The sequence below is a fragment of the Sciurus vulgaris genome, assembly GCF_902686455.1.
Source record: "Sciurus vulgaris genome assembly, chromosome: 3".
Taxonomy (NCBI): Eukaryota; Metazoa; Chordata; class Mammalia; order Rodentia; family Sciuridae; genus Sciurus; species Sciurus vulgaris.
This window is the reverse complement of record NC_136463.1, coordinates 46,853,523-46,873,041: the sequence shown is the minus strand read 5'-3', so window position 1 is coordinate 46,873,041 and position 19,519 is coordinate 46,853,523. Positions and strand designations below refer to the sequence as shown.

Below are 19,519 nucleotides of genomic sequence, written 5' to 3'. Positions count from 1 at the left end.
AATTGCCTTTCCCTGTCTTTTGTTCATTTTTCAATTGGGATGTTTCTATTTATCTTAGTATTTGCATAATGCTCTGTAAATACATTAGGCATACTGATTTTTTTATTGTTATGTTTTTGGAAAATGTGTTCCCTTATTTTGTTGTTTGCCTTTCAAATTCATTTATGTTTTGTTATGCATAAGATTTCAATTTTTAATAAGCCAAATATTTTCCTCTTTTCCTTTGAAATTTCTTCTATTGTATTTTAATTTAGAAAGTCTTTTCTCTTCCCAAAGAGCAATTAAACTAGGGCTCCCTTTGTGCCCCAAAAATATTCCAATGATGTGATCACATGACCCTTAAAGGAAAGAATAGGAATAGGTTATAAAAAGAAAAAAATAATAATAACAGCTCATTTATTGATTACTCCACCACATGTATATTATTCTAAGTTCTTTACATAATCAGAAAATTTAACCTTTATAACAACATCAAGAATTAGATACGATGCTTTTCTCCATTTTACAGATGGCAAAACTGAGGTACAAGGAATTTAGGTAACTCTTACAGTTTTGTATGGAACTACCAATCGGTTGCTTTTAATTACTGCCTCTCTGGCTCTAAACTGTTCAAAACATAACTCCAAGTATGGTCTGTCCTTCATATCTGCAGATTCTGCATCCACTGGATTCAACCAACCCCAGATCAAAAGTATTCAGGGGAAAAAATTGCATCTGTATTGAACATGAACAGAATTTTTTCCTTGTCATAATTCTTTAAACAATACAGGATAACACTATTTACACTGTATTTGGTATTTATAAATAATCTAGAGATGAATGACAATAAACAGAAGGATGTGCTTAGGTCATACACAAATACAGCACCATTTCATATAAAGAACTTAACCATCTTTGAATTTTGGTACCTGAGGGGAATTCTGAAATCAATCTCCCAAGGAGATGGAGAGATCACTTTATATCACATTTTATCACAGTGAGGCAGTGCTATAATTGCCTTTACTTTGGGAGTTCACTTATTAGCAGATTAAAGTGAAATTAAAAATACAAAGAGAACAATGACTATGAACAAATAGGGATATTGATGTCCCTAGAAATAGAAAAATATTTTGTGATGTCAGAAAAATATCCAGACTACATTAAAATCTTTATACCAAAGCAACTGTATGGCATCAGAGATTTACAACTGGAATAGGAAAGTCAGAGGGTCATCAAGCCCAGCTTCTTTGTTTTGCAGATGAGGAAATTGAGCCCGGAGGATTAATGAACGGCCCTCTCCTCAAACATACAGCCCACATGTGTTTATAAACCATGCCAGGTTATCCAGGAAGCTGAGAAGGAAATGTGGAGCCTCAGTGACTATACTAAGGATTCGTGACATTTCCTGCCCTCACCCTCTCAGCTCCTTGCAATTAAAGAGCAGAAGCAGAGACCCAGGAAGTTGACCAAGGGGCACCAGAGTTCTTGGGGGATGACTCATCTCATCATTTCTTTCTATTAGTAATTCTCACAGGATGCCCAATTAACTTGAATTTCAGACAAATGAGTAATTTTTCTAGTGCAAGTGCATTTTTTAATCATGATAGAATATACATAACATAAAATTTACCATGTTAACCATTTAAAGAGTACAGTTCAGTGCATTAAATACATTCATATTTTTGTGTTACCATCACCATTATCCACCACAGAACTCTTTTCATCTTGCAAAAATGAAACTTGATTCCCATTCCTTCTTTCCCAAAACTCTGGTAACCACCATTCTAGTTTTGGTCTCTATGCATTTAACTACTCAGGGCACCTCATGTAAGTGGAAGCATAAAGTATTTATCTTTTTGTGCTGGTTTACTCCATTGAGCATAATCTCCTCAAGGATTTTCCAAGTTGTACCACATGTAAATCATCTCTCTTTTTATTGCTGAAGAAATTCAGTATAAGTATTTTTACTTAGCATTAAGTGTTTTTAATATAAGTACTACATGCAATATTTGGGATATGTTTATGCAAAAATATTCAGTGATTATCCAAAATTCAAATTTAACTTGCTATTGAAATGATGTCAATGCTATAGGCAGATGATAGAATACTATGCAAGTGACATTTTTTGAGAAGAATCTTTACTTGCCATGGGGAAAGAAATTCACAATATAAAGTTGCTTTTCTGAAAAAGTCAGGATCTAAAATTCTGTGCAGCATAAGTACTCTCACTAATAGGGAGAAGTAAATAACAACAAAACACTAACATAGATTTGTCCCTGGATAGCATAAGGAGTAGAAGTTTTTACTTTTTATTTCAATTTCTGCACTTTCTGGATTTTGTACCATGATCATGAACACATACTACTCTTAAGGCCAGAAATAAAATATTTTTTAAAATAAACATACAGCCCTCCTGTGAATCTGTGGGTTCCACATCCATGGATTCAACCAATCTTGGATGGAAAATATATATTTTTTAATATTTGGAGTCTGTACGGGACAGGCACAAACTTTTTTCCTTGTCACATTCCCTAAATGATACAGGATAACAACTATTTACATAGCTTATACATTGTATTAGGTAATATAAGTAAGCGAGAGATGATTTAAAATATACAGAAGAATATGCATAGGTTACATGCAAATGTTACACCATTTTATATAAGAGACTTGAGCATGCCTGGATTTTGATACTTATGGGGAGTCCTGGAACTAATATCCTAAGATACTGAGGGACTGTAATTTGAAGGGACTTAACTCTCTGACCATTTAGAGAGCTTACCTGAAGAGGCCCCACTGATAAGCACCACACTGGGGCAAACATCTTTGCATCTTGCTGAGGGAGCACAGCAAACAAATGAAGACAGTTTGGGGACTCTGCAGGGACACCACACTATACCCACCTTCTGGACTCACGCTCTTGGGTGCATATATCAGTCAGTGACTAGTGAAGGGTTCCAAGGCTGTCAGAGGTCAGGTATGAAGTAGATGTGACCCCAGCACTCCAGGTCACCTGTGTGTTCCATCTCACACAATGCTGATCTCACCTTTGCAGATGCCAGAACCAGAAACCTGTGATCATCACTGACTTCACCCCCTTCCTCATGTCTCTCAATCAAAAAATCATGTCCTTATATTCCAAAGACACTCCATGCCCCCTGCACCATCCCCTCTCTCTAGATCTGTCCTTGGATGTATGTACACCTTCTCTGACTTCAGGGCCTGCCTTCCTCTGCTGTCCTCTCAGCCGAGATCACTTTCAACCCACACTTTATCCCACTAATGAACACCACAATCCAATCTCAGGTGAAAGGACACCTGGGACTAGGTTGCTGTCCCATCCTGTGCATTCCAAGAGAACAAACCATTTAGTAGCACACTGACACTCGTAAAGGTCTGCTTTGGACCTGCCCTACACACTGTCAACTCCATGAAGCAGGGTTGACTGAGGTAGCAATGCTCACAGCTATGTCTCACAACTCCTTCTGCAGCTCATAAGATTGCAAAAAGTACTGTTGAATAAAGGCCCACTTCCATGTCTTGGGTGAAGGAGGTAGTCTTGAGAGGGAGGGAGCTTCCCAAAGCTCCAAGTCCATAAGATTTATCAAGGGGAAGACCAGAACCAATGGAAAAAGAATGCCAAGTGGAAGAAGCAAAGGCAGGAAGAACCTCAAGGTGTCCTTTAATAAGGAAGCTTCATCCAGCCTGAGAGAGTGGGGGCACCTGTAAAGAGCCCCATGTCAGCTCCCATAAAGAAAAAAAAGAAAAAATAGCCAGTGAAACATTCACCCCATGCATCTCCTTTCATCTAACAAACTGCTTTTTTCTCCATTTCTGTGGTGAAGGCAAGAAATTAAAACTAAGTACCCAAGTTTCACTGGATCGGGATGAATACAAGATCTGAGAACTCATCTGAAAGCATATTTTTTGTTGTTGTTTAGAGCAAGTTGAATTAAAAAGAAAGCCTTTTTACAAAAGATCCCAGGGTATAAAATATCGCTAGCAAATAAAAAGATCTTTGGGGAGGCTGCCGCTGACGGCTGGGAATGGGATTTATGACTGTGGGTTGTTTATCAAACCACAGGGCCTGTCTCTTGTCTCTCACCCATTGCTGACTTCAAAAGGAACCCTGAGCCCGACCGCAGGAAACAGAGCAGGGTGATAAATAAGCCTTTGCTTCTCATGGCCAAATACTCATCCAATGGAAAATGTATCTGAGGGATTGTTTGAAAATGTATACATTAAAATATCATATTAAAAATAAAAGAATTTAAAATCCATAGAACACAGGCAGTTAAGTCTTTCTCTCCCCACCACTGTGAGCACAGCTAGGGGCCACCACCATGCTCCTCCATCAAGTTGAACCATTAGAAATACATTTTTCATCATTTTCAAGGTTACTTTCCATTCCCAGTTTTCCTGTCCTTGGCAGTAACTGAAGTCATTAACTTTTTAGTTATTTTTTGGTTTTTGGAATTACAGACACAAAAATCATTTTGCATTCAAATACAAATAAAGTTACTATGTTTGTTTATTTTTAATATCAAGATTATTTAAGTAAAGTAGAGCCTGATTTGGTTTACCACCAAAGATGCCAAGAAGGTTTAAAATCACTTTTAAAAGAGCCATTTGTAACATTTTAAGTGAAAATACAAGTCTTGAAATGAAAACAGCAATTTTTCTCCACACTCCCCTGAGCTTATGATCTTTGCTTTTTCTTAAACTAGATAGCTGAATGGTTGCTTTCAGAATGATCAGGTTAAGAAGGAAAATGATCCTCTCTCCCTAATAACAATCCTACATATTTTTGGCAAGGATTTCTACCAAGAAATCTTGAGAGAAGCAAAAGGAGGTATTGTCCCAAAGTCAATAAAGAAGCAGAAGGAATAAACATACTAGTAAGTTGACAAGAAGCAAAAGAAAAAGCAAATTCCATGTAGCTGGGAAAGGAGGAAAGAGCAAAAATCACTCAGCCTCTCAGAGGAATCTGTGAATGTCTTAATGTTTGATAATCCAAAGTCATCTTAATTGCTGCTCAAAACCTTTTATGGTCTGGGGATATAGCTCAGTGGTAGAGAGCTAGCTTACCATGTGTGAGGCCTTGGGTTCAGTCTTTAGTAACTCAAAGGGAAAAAAGAAAAAGCAATACTTAGTTTGTCGAATGGCTGTCTAAAGAATTTATTCCTATTTCTACTTTTGATGATTCTGCAGAAATTTTTGGAGATTAAAACGTTAGCTCAGCTTCTCCTAACAATATTTGCCTAAAATCAAAATTCATGATCTAAGCCTACCTGGCCAAGTGGGTATGTTCTGAAGCAGGGAGACATTCCAGGCTGGCTGTGCAGAGTCACTTCTAGCCTTTGGGATAAAGGGCGTTTTGTCCCAAATAATGTGCTGTGTAGGAAGAGAGGTTCTATGGAAAACACTTTGAGAACCATACAGCATGGGTAAATGCCTATGTGGAGCTAATCTAGGGAATGAAGTCTGTGTACAGATGTTCCTTGACTTACAATGGGGTTATATCTTGATAAATCCATGGCAAACTGAAAATTTAATACACCTACCCTACCGATCATCTCAGCCTAGCCTTGCCTACCTTAAACATGCTCAGCACACTCGCATTAGCCTATAGTTGGGCAAAATCATCCTATACAAAGTCTATTTATCATTGAGTGTTGACCATCTCCTGTAAGTAATTGGATGCCATTTGAAGTGGAAAAAAAAAAAAAATGGCTGACTGGGTACTCTTTCACACCATCATAAAGTCAAAAGTTCTTAAGTCAAACAATCGTTAAATCAGGGACTGTCTGAATATTCTATGCATGTTTCATAACAACATGTGTTCACTTTATATTAGGATGCCATACATGAAGAGTGTTTAACAATAACAATCTCCTCTGTGACCTCAGTTTCATTCTCTGTGTATAAAGGAGATAAGGATATGTCACTGACTTCATCATTTCCTCTCCTATGGGCATTAAGAAGATCAAGTGAGATCAAGTACATGACAGAGGACGGATAAAGCATTATACACTATAGAAGATGAGGAAACAGAAGCAAATCATTTGGTCGAGTAGAGTTGCTTTTGGGGCATCTCACTACCTCCCAACTTCCAATGATTAAAACATCCTTGTCTGTCATAAGACAGGCCAAGATTCAAACCATGGCTCTCTTCTACCACCACGTGTGACCTGGACCAAGTCACTCAAACTGCTTCTGCCTCAGTTTCCTCATTTGAAAAATGATGATACTATACAGTGCATGGGACAGTGCTCAGCACAAAGTAGATGAAAATATAGTAGCAGCTATTATCATTGCGTTTATTGTCATCATCAGTGTCTTTAATATTATGATGATGATCATCCTCATCATTGTTGGTCTCACAAAGATCCTTCCTTTCCTCCCCCTCCAGGAGGTCACTGTCTCCAACCATAGATGTTCTCTTTGGCAGTGCCCATTCCATAGTAGGTCTCTTCTTAGGTTAAATCCTTCTTGATGAAAAGGGACTTTTGCCATGAGACAAGGTAGAAGACCAGGCAAGTGACACTGGAAAGTCTTTGGGAGGTCAAGCACTGCCCTTCTGTTCCTCCAGTCACTATCAGTTTGACTCACATCTGTGTGGAGTGCTTCATGATCTAAGGACAGTAATGATGGACTCCAGAAGGAAAAGGCAGACTAACAGGCATTGAGAAACAGGAAAGGATGCCAGAATAAGACTGAGATGGGGGGAATCTTGGCCAATTTCCTATGAGTACATCCTAAAAGTGGTCTTTAAAGTTTAAATAATAAGATTCATGTAGTGTTTAGTAGATGGACTGTGGAGTCAGAATCTTCCTGCCATGTGTATGTCAGAGCTGAGCTTGATGAAGAGCAGCTGTTTTTATTTCTACTGAGAACATAAAATACTAAAGTAAGCCTAAATGTAAACTTCAGGGGTCTCAGAGGATACCAAGGATGGTCTTAATGGCAAGAACAGATATTAATGCCCAAAAGAGACCACAGAGAGCAAATGAATGTTGACAGGTCAGTGGAATTGGTACCCAAAGTATCTTTTTTGACAAGAATCCCCCACACTGAGAAATACACAGAAAACCAATAACCTCTGCTTCTTACAAGTAAGATAGGTGTTCTGGAAACTCCAAAGACTCCAGGGAAGTTCTCAGAAACCCAAACATCACCTTGAACGCTCTGAATGAGTTAAGTGTTTATCAGCACATTTTTTGTGATGTATTGATATCATTACCTTTAAAGAATGTATGGTGAAATACATATAACATAAAATTTACCACTTTAACCATGGGTTGAGTGTACAGTTTGGTGACCTAAGTGTATTCACACTGCTGTGTAACTATCACCAGCATCCATCTCCAGAGCTTCTCCATCATCACAAATGGTAACTTATCCATCCATCCCACAACTTCCCACTATTAAGATTTTTAAAGAGGTACCTACATGATGTGTGTTATAGAAAGCTCTCAAGCTAATGGGCTGTACTGGGGTAAGCCCTGGTGCCTTTCCCTCCCACCCAGCTGCGTACTCCTCCTTACCGTAATTGAGCTATGTCTCGGCAGAGCTCTATATTGGGTCTCCTTGTTCGCTCATCCAATCTGGTCTGGGCCACCTTCAGGAAGGCAGACTTCTCCTTGATGGCCTTCTTGATGGATTCTATGGTCCTCTCAGTCTGGAAAATCTCCTGTAGTGTCTGTGATAAAGAGAAGCAACTATGTAAATCTCTGCAAATCCCTTAGCAGCCTGCTTCTGGCCTCTTGCCTATCTACCAGCCTGAACCTGTGGGAGGAGAAGGAGGCTGGTTCCCTGAGAACCATGTTTCTTCCTACCCCATCCTCCAGAGAATCTTCAGTGTGGTGCTAGATCTTGCTTGGGTGTGCTCTAGAGAGCTCACTGTGTGCTTCTCTTCCCAATTCTAGGTCCAGTGACCTCACATTGGTGGCTTGAAATTGATGAGGTAGGACTATTACACCACAGAAACTGACATATGCTACAAATCAGGGCTACTCGTGGCACACCCCACTCTGGATCACCCCTTAGTAATTATTTACCAGTGCATATCTGTGTATAAAGGGAGGAAAGTGGGGCCATGAGATTTGAGAAGCCCTCCCCTCCCTCCTTGCCCCTCTGTCTTCCTATCAACTTGACAGTTGTTTTCCTGCTCCCGAAAGTTTGCCATGAAGCACACTGGGTTTCAGCTTTTGAATGCCTCACTTGAAAGGAAGAGCACCAGCAATTTTGTACTCCTGATTTTAATCTTCTTTGTTTCTTACAGAGGTTCCCCAAATTGTACAGATTTAGGTCTTCTCCTGGTTCCTCCCCCTCTACCTGAATACCTGCCCTTCTCCTAGCACTGAGCTCCACATCTCCCCCATTACCTTTGCTTATTCCTTCCCCTTGACTCCTTCCCTGTTACCTGGAGATATGCCCCAACTGACACCAATTTTCCTTTAAAAATTCTCATATGTTTACCACCACCCTTACATTCAATCCCAATAGGTTCCTCTCCAATTTCTCTGCTTATGTTCACTGACAAACATATTCAGTCATGACCTGTGAGCACTCTCTCCATTTTCTACCCATTTATTCTCCTGGTTACCCCTGTAATCTGTCTCTGGCCCTCATTGATCTCATGAAACTGCCCGTCTAGTCAAGTTTGAGCCTCTTGGATACCTCCCTGTCCTTGAAACCCTGCCTCTTTTTTCTGGCTAACTGTTATTCTTTCTACCTACTCCTCATTTACCCCCAGAACAAGTTTTGTCTGGGCAACTTGGCCTCTACATCCTTTATCCCCCATAGAGAGTCCACACAGCACATTTTTTAGCACTGTGTAATTCAGGAGCTCCTAAGTCTGTCATGTAAACCTGGACTGCTTCTCTCCCAAGCTTTCAGCAATCCGTTAACAATCATTTTACACATTTTTCTTCATCAAGGCCTTCTTCAGATGTCACCTACTCCATAAAGGCATGCCTATATCTCACCAATGGAAATCACCATTCCTTCTATTAAACAGTATTTTATCTACAGTTACAAGTAGTGCTTTCTGCATTGTTCCCAATGGATTTTCTACATGCATGTCCTGCCTTACTCTAAGACACAGAATTGCAGATCAATGTGACATTTATATGAATATTCCCCCTAACATGCCAGGCACACTCCCTTGAATATATTTATGGGATGAACGGTGTGTCCCTTCCTAAAAAATTCATATGGTGAAGTCCTAACCCAGTACCTTAGAATGTGACTATATTTGGAGTTTCTACAGAGGCATTAAGTTTCTGCAGATGTTATCAGAGTGGGTTCTAATCCAACACAACTGGTACCATTATAAGCAGAGGAAATTTGGATACATATACCCACCCAGAGAAGATAGTGCAAGGACACAGGGAGAAGATGCCATCCTAGAAGCCAAGGAGAGAGGTTGGAGATACCTTAAGCTCAGACTTATAACCTCTGGTACTGTGAAAAAATTATTGTTTTTTAAAGTCACCCAGTTACTTTATGTTACAGCAGCCAGCTGTAGTGAATAACACATTGGTTAACAAAGAAACTCTATCACATCAGCCTTCCAAAAAATCTTTAAAAATACATCTATCCTGACCCCATTCACCTTCACAACGTCTTCTATAATCTGACTGCAACCTATTTTTATAAGTGTTTCCTCCTACAACACACTCTGTCCATGTCAGCCACAATGGCCTTTTAGTATACTTTAACTTGACCTCTGATTTGCTAGCTTGTTTCCTTTATTCAGGATGTTAACACACTTGGTATATTCATTTCTCCCTCTAAACCCCCAAAAACAGTTTCTGCATTTGTTTGGCAATCACAATTTGTAATTTCCTATTGTTATCAATTGCTCACATGCTTTTCATATGCATGCATCTCTTCTCCACAAATACGAGCTTCTTGGAAACAAAGAATATATGTTCTATGGCAATTATGAAGAATACAAGCAGCAATCAATTTGGCGAGGATGTAGGGAAAAAAGTTCACTCATACATTGCTGGTCGGACTGCAAATTGGTGCAACCAATATGGAAAGCAGTATGGTGATGTCTCGGAAAACTTGGAATGGAACCACAATTTGACCCAGTTATCCCATTCCTCAGTTTATACCTAAAGAACTTAAAATCAGCACACTACATTGATGCAATCATATCAATGCTTACAGCAGCTCAACTCACAGTAGCTGAATTATGGAACTAACCTAGGTGCTTTTCAACAGATGACTGAATAAAGAAAATTACTCAGCATTAAAGAAGAATGAAATTATGACCTTTGTTGGTAAATGGATGGAGCTAGAGAATATTATGCTAAGCAAAATAAGCTAATCCAAAAGAACCAAAGGCTGAATGTTTTCTCTGATATGCAGATGCTAATTCACAATAAGGAGTGGGGGCTAGGGAAGAATAGAGGTACTTTAGACAGAGGGAACGAAAGGGAAGGGAGGGGGCATTGGAGTAGGAAGGACAGTAGAATGAATTGGATATTATTATCCTATGTGCATATAAGATTACATGACCTGTGTAACTCTATATCATGTACAACCAGAAGAATGAGAATTTATACTCCATTTATGTATGACGTGTCAAAATGTATTCTACTGTCATGTATAACTAATTAGAACAATTTAAAAAGAATCTTACTATAAAAAAGACTATATTCTAAGTTTCTCTTTGCCCTTCACAATGGAGTGACTTGTTTGGCTCAATTAGTATTTATTGCATCAAGAAGACAGAGTGGATTGCTGCAGGCTTGGAAAACATGGCACCTTCAATTAGGTGCAACATGAGTAGCAGTGTCAGGCTCTTAAGAAATGACTGAGGACATACAGCATAGTCCACAGAAATGGTGAAGAGCTACAAGACTGATACTAAATAGAGAAGGGGCTACCTCTTTATCTTGAAACATATGATTTCTGAATGAATTCTTTCTTTTACTGTCATTGTAAAACCCTCATATTTAGAGCACTTAAAAGTTTACAACATCAGGAATACTTTGAACTACCTAATAGTTTCCTGTATTTGGTTCTGTAGTCCAGAAAAAGGGTCTGAAATCATTGAACAGAAAGCACTCCTACCATATGTTATAATAATAAATTCACTTTTTAGTTATATACAGTGAGTCATTAAACTTTAATAATAATATTTGTGTTTCCATTAAATACGAAGAACCTTTCCCTACATAGTGCACTCTTTGTTTTCCAAACACCAGTGGGTTCCAATTTCATTTTGACACCTGGCTACCTGGCTGAAATAAATGGTATGCTTTGTACTGTTTTTAATTTTTCCTACTCTGCATGGGCAGGAGGGCATGTGCCTTATGGTGTCTTTCTGGGAGTGATGAGAGATTTGTGGTCCCAGAGAACCCTGCCTTGTCCAGGTCAGCTAAGGGGTACCACATGTGGTTGATTTACCTTTGATAAATGAACCTGGATCTTATTCTTAGCATCTGCAGTCTCAGCAATGCGATTGGTGAAAGCCATGTTCACTCTGTTGAACTGATTCCACATCTCATTGGCAGTCACAACCAGAAGGTTTTCAATCTCATCTCTTAGTTTGGCAGAAGCTGCCCGTTCACTCTGAGAGCGGAGAATATTGTCATCTGTAAATTTGGCCCAGGACTCAGGCACTGAGACCCTAAAAAAGGGAAGGATATCCAGATAGTGGTGACAATGATGAATCAGCCCATTGGGTCTGCAGGCCACCATCTACCCTGTAAAAGAGAAACCCCCAAGTCACTGGTCCCCATGGCATCGCATAAAATGCAAACATCAGAGCAATGCTTATTTTAAGTTTTTCTTAATTGTTCCTTATTTTACTGCTAACCCATTTTCTATTTCTGCCAATTCAGTGGCAGAAAAAAATTAATGAAGTGTATGGTTGTGTAAAGTTCGTAACACTACGGATGCCCTGTACCCTAGCATTCTATAAGAGATGGCTAAGAATTTATGTGAGAAACAGAAGAGGGCTTTTAAAGGGCTATTAATCACAGTACAAGGTTCCATCCCAGATCACTTCACACCCTCCATGAAGGCAAGGGAGATGCTCCCTGCTCACCTCAAGTCAAGTAAGAGACATTTTGTAGGAACTACTTAAAACACAAGGTCTGCTTCTTACTCACACCTAAAGAATTTTAAGTTCAAGTTGGTAACTGGCACTGTGACCCAGACAGGTGAGCCAACAGAGAGGGCTGTGTTGGGGATGAGGTACTCCAGAAGAGAGAATCCACTTGAGGGTCACTTTAGAAGTGGGAGGGGACATAAGTATGGGAAGGAGAACAAGAGAACTTTAGGTGGCTGATACTATCTCAAGAGTGGTCATTGTTACATAGGCATTCAAATTTGTCAAAACCCATTGACATTACCATTTAAACTAGATTAATTTTATTGTGTGTAAATTTTCTCCTCAATCAATTTGATTATTTTTAAAGTTAGTGGCTGGCCAAATCCATGAACCCTGCCTAAGATTTCATCCAGGAGTCTGGCAAACAATCCATTAACAGGATAAGTTTCACAAGCAGTAGTAAGAAAGAATTTGGCTTTTTCAGGCTGTCACAGAGTCCAGGACATCCAAGAATTGGCAACATGTGATTTTTTGTGTGTTCATCTATGTATTTTGAGGTTTCTGCACCACATAGGTGTTGTTTCCATAGTTCAAACAATAAAAAAACAAATATTCTTTTTCAAAAAGAATACAGGATGATGTCATTGCCAAGGCCTGACTGCAGGATGTGCTTGTTGAACACAACCAAAGCTAGGTGTGTCCCTCACCTTCCAGACATGCAGTGTGCTTCCCATTTTAACCTGTGCTATGGTCTGAACATGGTGCGTACTCTCCAAAACTCATAAATTTGGTTGCCATCATGGCAGTGTTGGGAGGTGAAGCCTTTAAGAAGTGATTAGGTCATTAAGAGGTATTAATGCCTTTCTTGAGAAAGTGGGTTAATTATCATGGGAGTGGGTTAGTTTTCCTTAGAGCAGATTATTATAAAAGTGCGTAAGCCAAGTACAGTGGTACATGCCTGTAATCCCAGCAACTCAGGAGGTTGAGGCAGGAGGATCACAAGTTGGAGGCAAGGGTAGGCAACTAGGTGACACCTTGTCTCAAAATTAAAGAAAATGGGTAGGAGTATATCTCAGAGATGGAGCACTTCCTAGCATGCATGAGTTCCTTGGTTCCATTCCCAGTATACTGCAGCAGGTGTTGGGGGTTAGTGACTTGCCCCCCAAGCTTTCTCTTTTGCATGTGCTCGCTCACCCTTTCCTTTTTCAGTACAGAAGTCCATGCCAGAAGTTACCACCAGACTTCCCAGTCTCTAGAACAGTGAGCCAAATAAACCTGTATTTTTTTATAAATCATTTAATCTCAGGTATTCTGTTATAACAAGGGAAAATTGACTGAGACAACCCTAAAGTACATTATTTTGAAAGAAGAGAGAAGGAAGGAAGAAATGGATGAATGAATGAATGAATGAATGAATGACATAATAAATCACAGAAGTGGCTGAGTGCTGTAATGCACACCTGTAATCCCAGCTACTCAGGAGGCTAAGCAGGAGGATCTCAAGTTCAAGGTTAGCCTGGGCGATTTAGCAAAAACCGTGTCTCAACATTAAAAAAAATAAAAATAAAAAGGGATGGGGGGAGAATAACTCAGTGGTACAGTGGCCCAGGGTTAAAAATAAATGAGTCACAGAAATAGTGTGTGCCTGACTTACGTCGCATCCACCTTCTCCACTCCACGGAAGAAGCTGACGCCCTCTGAAGTGTTGCGCAGGTGATGGCATTTATCATCGATCCGGTAAGCTGCTTGTTTATCACTTAGGTCCTTCTCCAGCTCATGCTGGGCAGCTCTATTAGCTCTGGAACACGAAATGGGCAAATGAAGCTTAGTATCCATGCCACAAGGAAAAGGAAGCCTTCTTATGTTGGGACTCTCATTCTCACTCTCCCAGTCTCTCCTTCACACACTCAACTTCCCAATCAAAAGCAGCATTCATTGGAGATGGACTTACATGTGAGTCATTGGAACACTGTCTTGCCATGCCCACACTTTCCCTTCCACGGGATGTGGTGGAACTTTAGAGAGGTATAGATAAACAGGAGCCAGGCATCTTCTTAACACACTCCAAGAGTTCCAGACAGGTCATTGGTTTCAAGTAATTTGTTCATCCCTGGGCCTTTATTTCCTCCTTCTGTTTCCTCTTCTATATCCCAACCATCAACTCCTCTATTTTTGAGTATAGATTATTGCCCAAGAAAGGCTTTATAGCCAAGCCTCCCTATACATCCATGATCTCAGTTTGTGTTCATACTATGGCTAAGAAGTTTGCCAGGAGATATAAACCAAGTGTCAAAATCAACCTCCAAGGAAGGAGCTAAGAGTTCTTTAAAAGAGATTAGGAGGGGCTAGGGATGTAGCTCAGAGGCAGCATGCTTGTCTAGCATGTATGAAGCCCTGGGTTCAATCCCCAGTACCATACAAAAGATAAAAACAAATAACAGAGAGATCAGGAATTGGTGTCCTCTCTAGCTCTACGCTCCAGCAGTCCCACTCCTGCAAATTAAGAGACGCAGGTGAGCACTGATCTGATCTTCCCTGACCTGCCAGATAGAGGCAGACCCACAGCTCACTCCTAAAGAGATAGAGTCATTCTTTGCTCTTAGAATAATAGTTTACTCAGCAAATAATCATTCAGTGCCCACGACATGGCAGGCACAATGTATCTGTATCTGTGAGCCTGGGATGCATCCATGGATCAAAGAGACACCTCCTCTCTAAGGAGCTATGTTCTACTGGAAGGAGACAGAGGATACCCATAAGGAAAGGAGTTTATGTTATTAGAAGAACTTCAAAAAGCAAAGTAGGACTGAGGGGGATAGGAGGGTGAGTTATGATCTTAAATAGGATAATCAAGATAACATCTCCCCATCTGGCATTAAGTAAAGTCTTGTAAAAGGGACAATCAGATCATGCAGGGCCCTATTGGAAAGGGTCAGGCTTCCCTCTGAATAAAAATGGAGACTCTCAACTTGCAATTTAAAAGGATCATTCTGGTGCTAGAATAAGAATAGGCTTCAGGGAGAGCCACTGGGAGACCATCACAGATTTGGGTGAGAGATGGTGGTGTCTTAGACCAGGGACAGCAGCGAAGGAGGCAAGAAGGGCTTGTATTCTGTATGTATTTAAAAGATGGTCCCAAGAGAATCTCCTGAGATTGGACCCCAGTGATAAAAAAATATATAAAAGATAAATAAATGATCAAAATGCAATGGGGGAACTGGGGTTGTGGCTCAGTGGTAGAGTGCTTGCCTAGCATGTGTGATTCTCAGCACCATATAAAAATAATAAAGTAAGGTCCATCAACATCTAAGAAAAATATTCTTTAAAATGCAAGGGGATGCTATAATGATGTAATCAGGGAAGCTGGGTCTCAGAATTATTTCTTTTAAAAAATTTAAAGCACTCATCTCAACCTTTGAATAAAAAAATGTGTGTGTGTGTGTGTGTGTGTGGCGTGCATGTGTGTGTTCTTAGAAGAAGCTAAGAGAAATATGAATGGGAGGCATGACAGTACAGATCAATGATAACTTTTAAATTGTATAATGAGGTAAAGCTCTTACGCAAGTTGGGCAATAGCCTTATCCAAATGTAGCTTCATTCTTTCTTGACAACATAGAATAACATCAACTTCCTACTCAATTAAAAAGAAACAAAAAATACATTAATGTTTTCATTATTGAGCATAACATCCAAAGTCAGCAATAAGGAAAACTTTGTTTCTTGAAAATTGTTAAGCAAGAAAGCAATTTTGCATTTACTTATTCACCTGTATGCCCCATGATATTAACATCTAAATAACATATTAAGACTCATTCCTTAAAGGACTCTAGGGAAATAATATTATGGAGCAAATTGGGATATGATTAAAATTTTAGAGGTTTGCTCTTTTTTTTATCTTTGTCCTTAATTAAAATATTAGAAAAAATAGATTGAAGCCCCTGTAATAAGCAAGGTTGAACTTAAGTGTGTGTTTTCTTCTATAATAGCTGTTCTTCAAAATCAATGTAAATCAAGGATAGAAAAGGGGAAACCAACAGGAGCTTGTCCTTGGAAGTGCATATCATCCTCAATGGACCCAACTCTTTGATCCAAACATGGAGGTCAGTCAATTGTGATACTGTTTGTGCCCAAGCCCAGCTTCTACACTTGTGCCAACACCATGTTAGTCATAACTCTCCACTTGACCAGGCAGGTGGCATTTGGATGCTTGTGAGGATGAATGCACTGTTCCATAAACATGTACTTTATCAGAGATTTTAAGACAAACATTGATTGCTCTCTGAAATTAATATTCACAGTAGAAAATTTATGAACTCTGAATAGCACCAAGAAGACATTTTTAAAAAGTATACATAATCACATAATTATTCTTATAACTTTTTCATCAAAAGTGACCATCCTATAAATACTGTTTTGTGGTATTTTAAACTTGAACAATTTCCTATGACATTAAACAATATTGTTGTTAACAACCTCAATAAATGTTTAGATGATGCCAAAGAGTACGACTTTTTCCAAGGTTTTGACAAGTATAGCCAAAATGCCCTTCCAAGATTTATGTGTCTACAATGATGAATGTCTTCACTTGTCTTGACCCCTTCCCCAGGTAGCCATTATCGCTCCTCTACATCTTTGCCAATGTGATGGGAGCTCCCCCAAATAAAGAGCCCATTTGTCTGAATTTGCAAGTTAATATAATATGTAGTTTTTTCTCATTTGACTTTCTTCTTTTGTGATCTGTGTGTTCACCTGCTTGTCCACTTTTTCTGTTGTATTTTCTTAATTAATTTTAAGGGTTTTAAAGATATTTAAAATTCAGTCCTTCCCCATCATGTATATTATAATTTTTTATGCCATTTTGACCCTTGCCTTTATATTTTGTGCATGGTATTTTTTATATTGAAATCTATCAAATATCCCTTCTTGGTTTCTGCCTTTGCTGTTGTTATGGTTTGGACATGAGGTTTCCTCCCAAAACTTCTGTTAATGCAAAAATATTCATAGATAAAATTTAAATGAATGGACTGAGTAGTAACTGTAGGCAGGTGGTGCATGGCTGGAGGAGGTGAGTCACTGGGAGTGTGCCCTGGAAGGGTTCATCTTCCCTGTGGCCTCTTCCCCTCTCCCTCTGCTTCCTGATTGTCATGTCCTGAGCTGTTTTCCTCTGCTACTGATTGTCATGTCCTGAGCTGTTTTCCTCTGCCACTCCCTGCCATGATGTGCTGCCTCACCTCAGGGTGCAAAGCTATGGAGTCAGCCAGATTGAACTTCTGAAACTGTGACCCCAATAAACTTTTCCTCCTCTAAGTTGTTCTCATCAGGTCTTTTGGACACAGAGATGAAAAGCTGACTAAAACAGTTATTTTTATTATAAAGACTTTCTTCACTCTAAACACCTATATAAGTTGTCTTCTTTTATTATTTAACATAAAAGTATCAAGTATACCAACAGTGACAATTCCACTGTCTGATTCTTAAATACTCTGAATTAATGGAGCAAATAAGGAATTAAATTTCTATCACCGTATGTTGACACCAAAGTTCTTCCTGCTCACACAGGTAGCCAAGTTTTTTCACACAGCCTTGCTGTAGGTTGCTGCACCGGTCTTAGATTTTCGTGTTGCTTGATTTCACATGTCTCAATGACTTGGTATGTATGTATGTTGTGTGTGTGTGTGTGTGTGTGCATGTTTTGATGAGATGCTAGCAAAAGATGCATGGAGTTATCCTTGCAAAGTATCACTTAAAACCCTACATCTTAGTATGTTCACATTATGTAGAGTGTGGTTACACACTGCACATAGAGGAACTTTCATGAATTTTAACGGGGAAAATGCATTTAATGAAACTCTTGATATTTTAAAAAAACAATATTTTTTCATGTACATTTAAATAATGTCATATGTGAATGTCAGAATGGATGGGGGTAAAGAGTTCATGAGACTAGGGAAAGGCTATAACCAAGGACTCCTGGAGCTGTCCCCCATGTTAACTTATCAATTTATTCATACATGGAGGTGACCTTGAAATGCCACAGCAGAAGTAAATGGAGAGCAAAGCATTCCTTTACCAGCCTACAAGAAGTAAACTTCTAGAAGACAGTGGGTACACACAGAAGGCCAAAGTGTGAGAAAAGTCTGGATCCAATAGACCTGTGTCTGCAGCCTCCACCTAGAGAATCAAAGGTTCTGGCACAGCATTTGAGAACTGCACATTTAGGAGGCTGGAAAGTGGGTCTAACACTTCTGAATCCTGACTTGGCAAGGAATAATGGATTTCATGAATGAAATGGCCCTGGCTACTTCTCTGAGATTCTCAACATCTCAATGGCCATAATGATTAAAACCTGGCCTATTTTGTAGAGCTCTGGATGGAAATGTAATAAGGAATCAAGCCCAGTTGTTTGAAGAAATTTCCATTTATCCTACCATCTGAGCAGTTGAAATTTCTGTGAAGCCTCTCTCATTACAATTTCCCTCTTGGGAACTGTATTCTCTGGACAAGGGTAAAGTAGATACAACAAAGACTGTATAGTCCTTTGCTAAACATCACCACTTGCTGCCTCACTCCCACGGTAGGTTGAAGCCATATGTGTGGTTCTATTTATCCACCCGGGTCTTGGGTGGATGAGTGGTTAAAGACATATTCTGGCATCAGACAGTGCTAGTTCAAATGCTGATTTGCCATTTGCTAAACTGTGAGCAAAGACAAGTTATAAACTAAGACTAATAATACCTTTCCCAAGGCTGTTGGGTAGATAATGATGTGCCTGGCAGATGGTAAGCGCTCAATAAGTGTTAGGTCTTTTGATGTTGCAAGAAGAACAATTTGCATGATGTTAGAACTTAATCTTCAATTGAGAAGTAAGCTCTGCTGTACTCTCAGCCGAGGAATATGGACCATTTCACAAGAACTTTTGTGATTTGACCATAAATTTTGAGATGTGTTAGCCCTGGGCTATATCCTGAATATTAGATATAAATCACTTCTTGGATGTCATTGTTAAACCCAATCCTGGTCCCAGTAGGTTGAAGCCATATGTGTGGTTCTATTTATCCACAGTAACTGAGACATTTACTTATTTATTATTTATTTACATATGGGAATTGAACCCACGTTCTTATACATGCTAGGCAAGTACCGCTAAGTTACTGAGCAAAGTCAGTTATGTCCTCAGCCCTTTTAATTTTATTTTGAGACATGGACTAAAGTGTCCAGGTTGGCCTCAAACTGCCACCCTCCTGTTTCAGCCTCCTGGAATTATAGGTATGTACCACACACCTGGATTCTGAGTCTTTTTAAGATTAGGGAAAGTGGGTAAACTCCCACAGTCTAACAGGTAGAATAGGCTACTAAAACTAAACTTTTAAGATCAAACCCAGATGAATCTAGCTACTGGCAGGTCTCACCCATGTGAGCAGTCACTTCATTTCTATATACAATGCTATTTAATGGAATCGTCAT

At 39.4% G+C, this 19,519-nt stretch overlaps 1 protein-coding gene across 1 annotated transcript in view; it reads right to left on the bottom strand.

The window, feature by feature from the left end:
• TEKT3 (tektin 3) overlaps positions 1-19,519 on the bottom strand; it is a 47,082-nt gene that overhangs the window by 9,073 nt on the left and 18,490 nt on the right. The window contains exons 4-7 of the mRNA XM_079131166.1: positions 15,616-15,686; positions 13,710-13,853; positions 11,407-11,629; positions 7,527-7,681 (exon numbers count right to left, since the gene is read on the bottom strand). Coding sequence (XP_078987292.1) covers positions 7,527-7,681; positions 11,407-11,629; positions 13,710-13,853; positions 15,616-15,686 — 593 coding nt within the window. The remainder of the gene's footprint in view (positions 1-7,526; positions 7,682-11,406; positions 11,630-13,709; positions 13,854-15,615; positions 15,687-19,519) is intronic.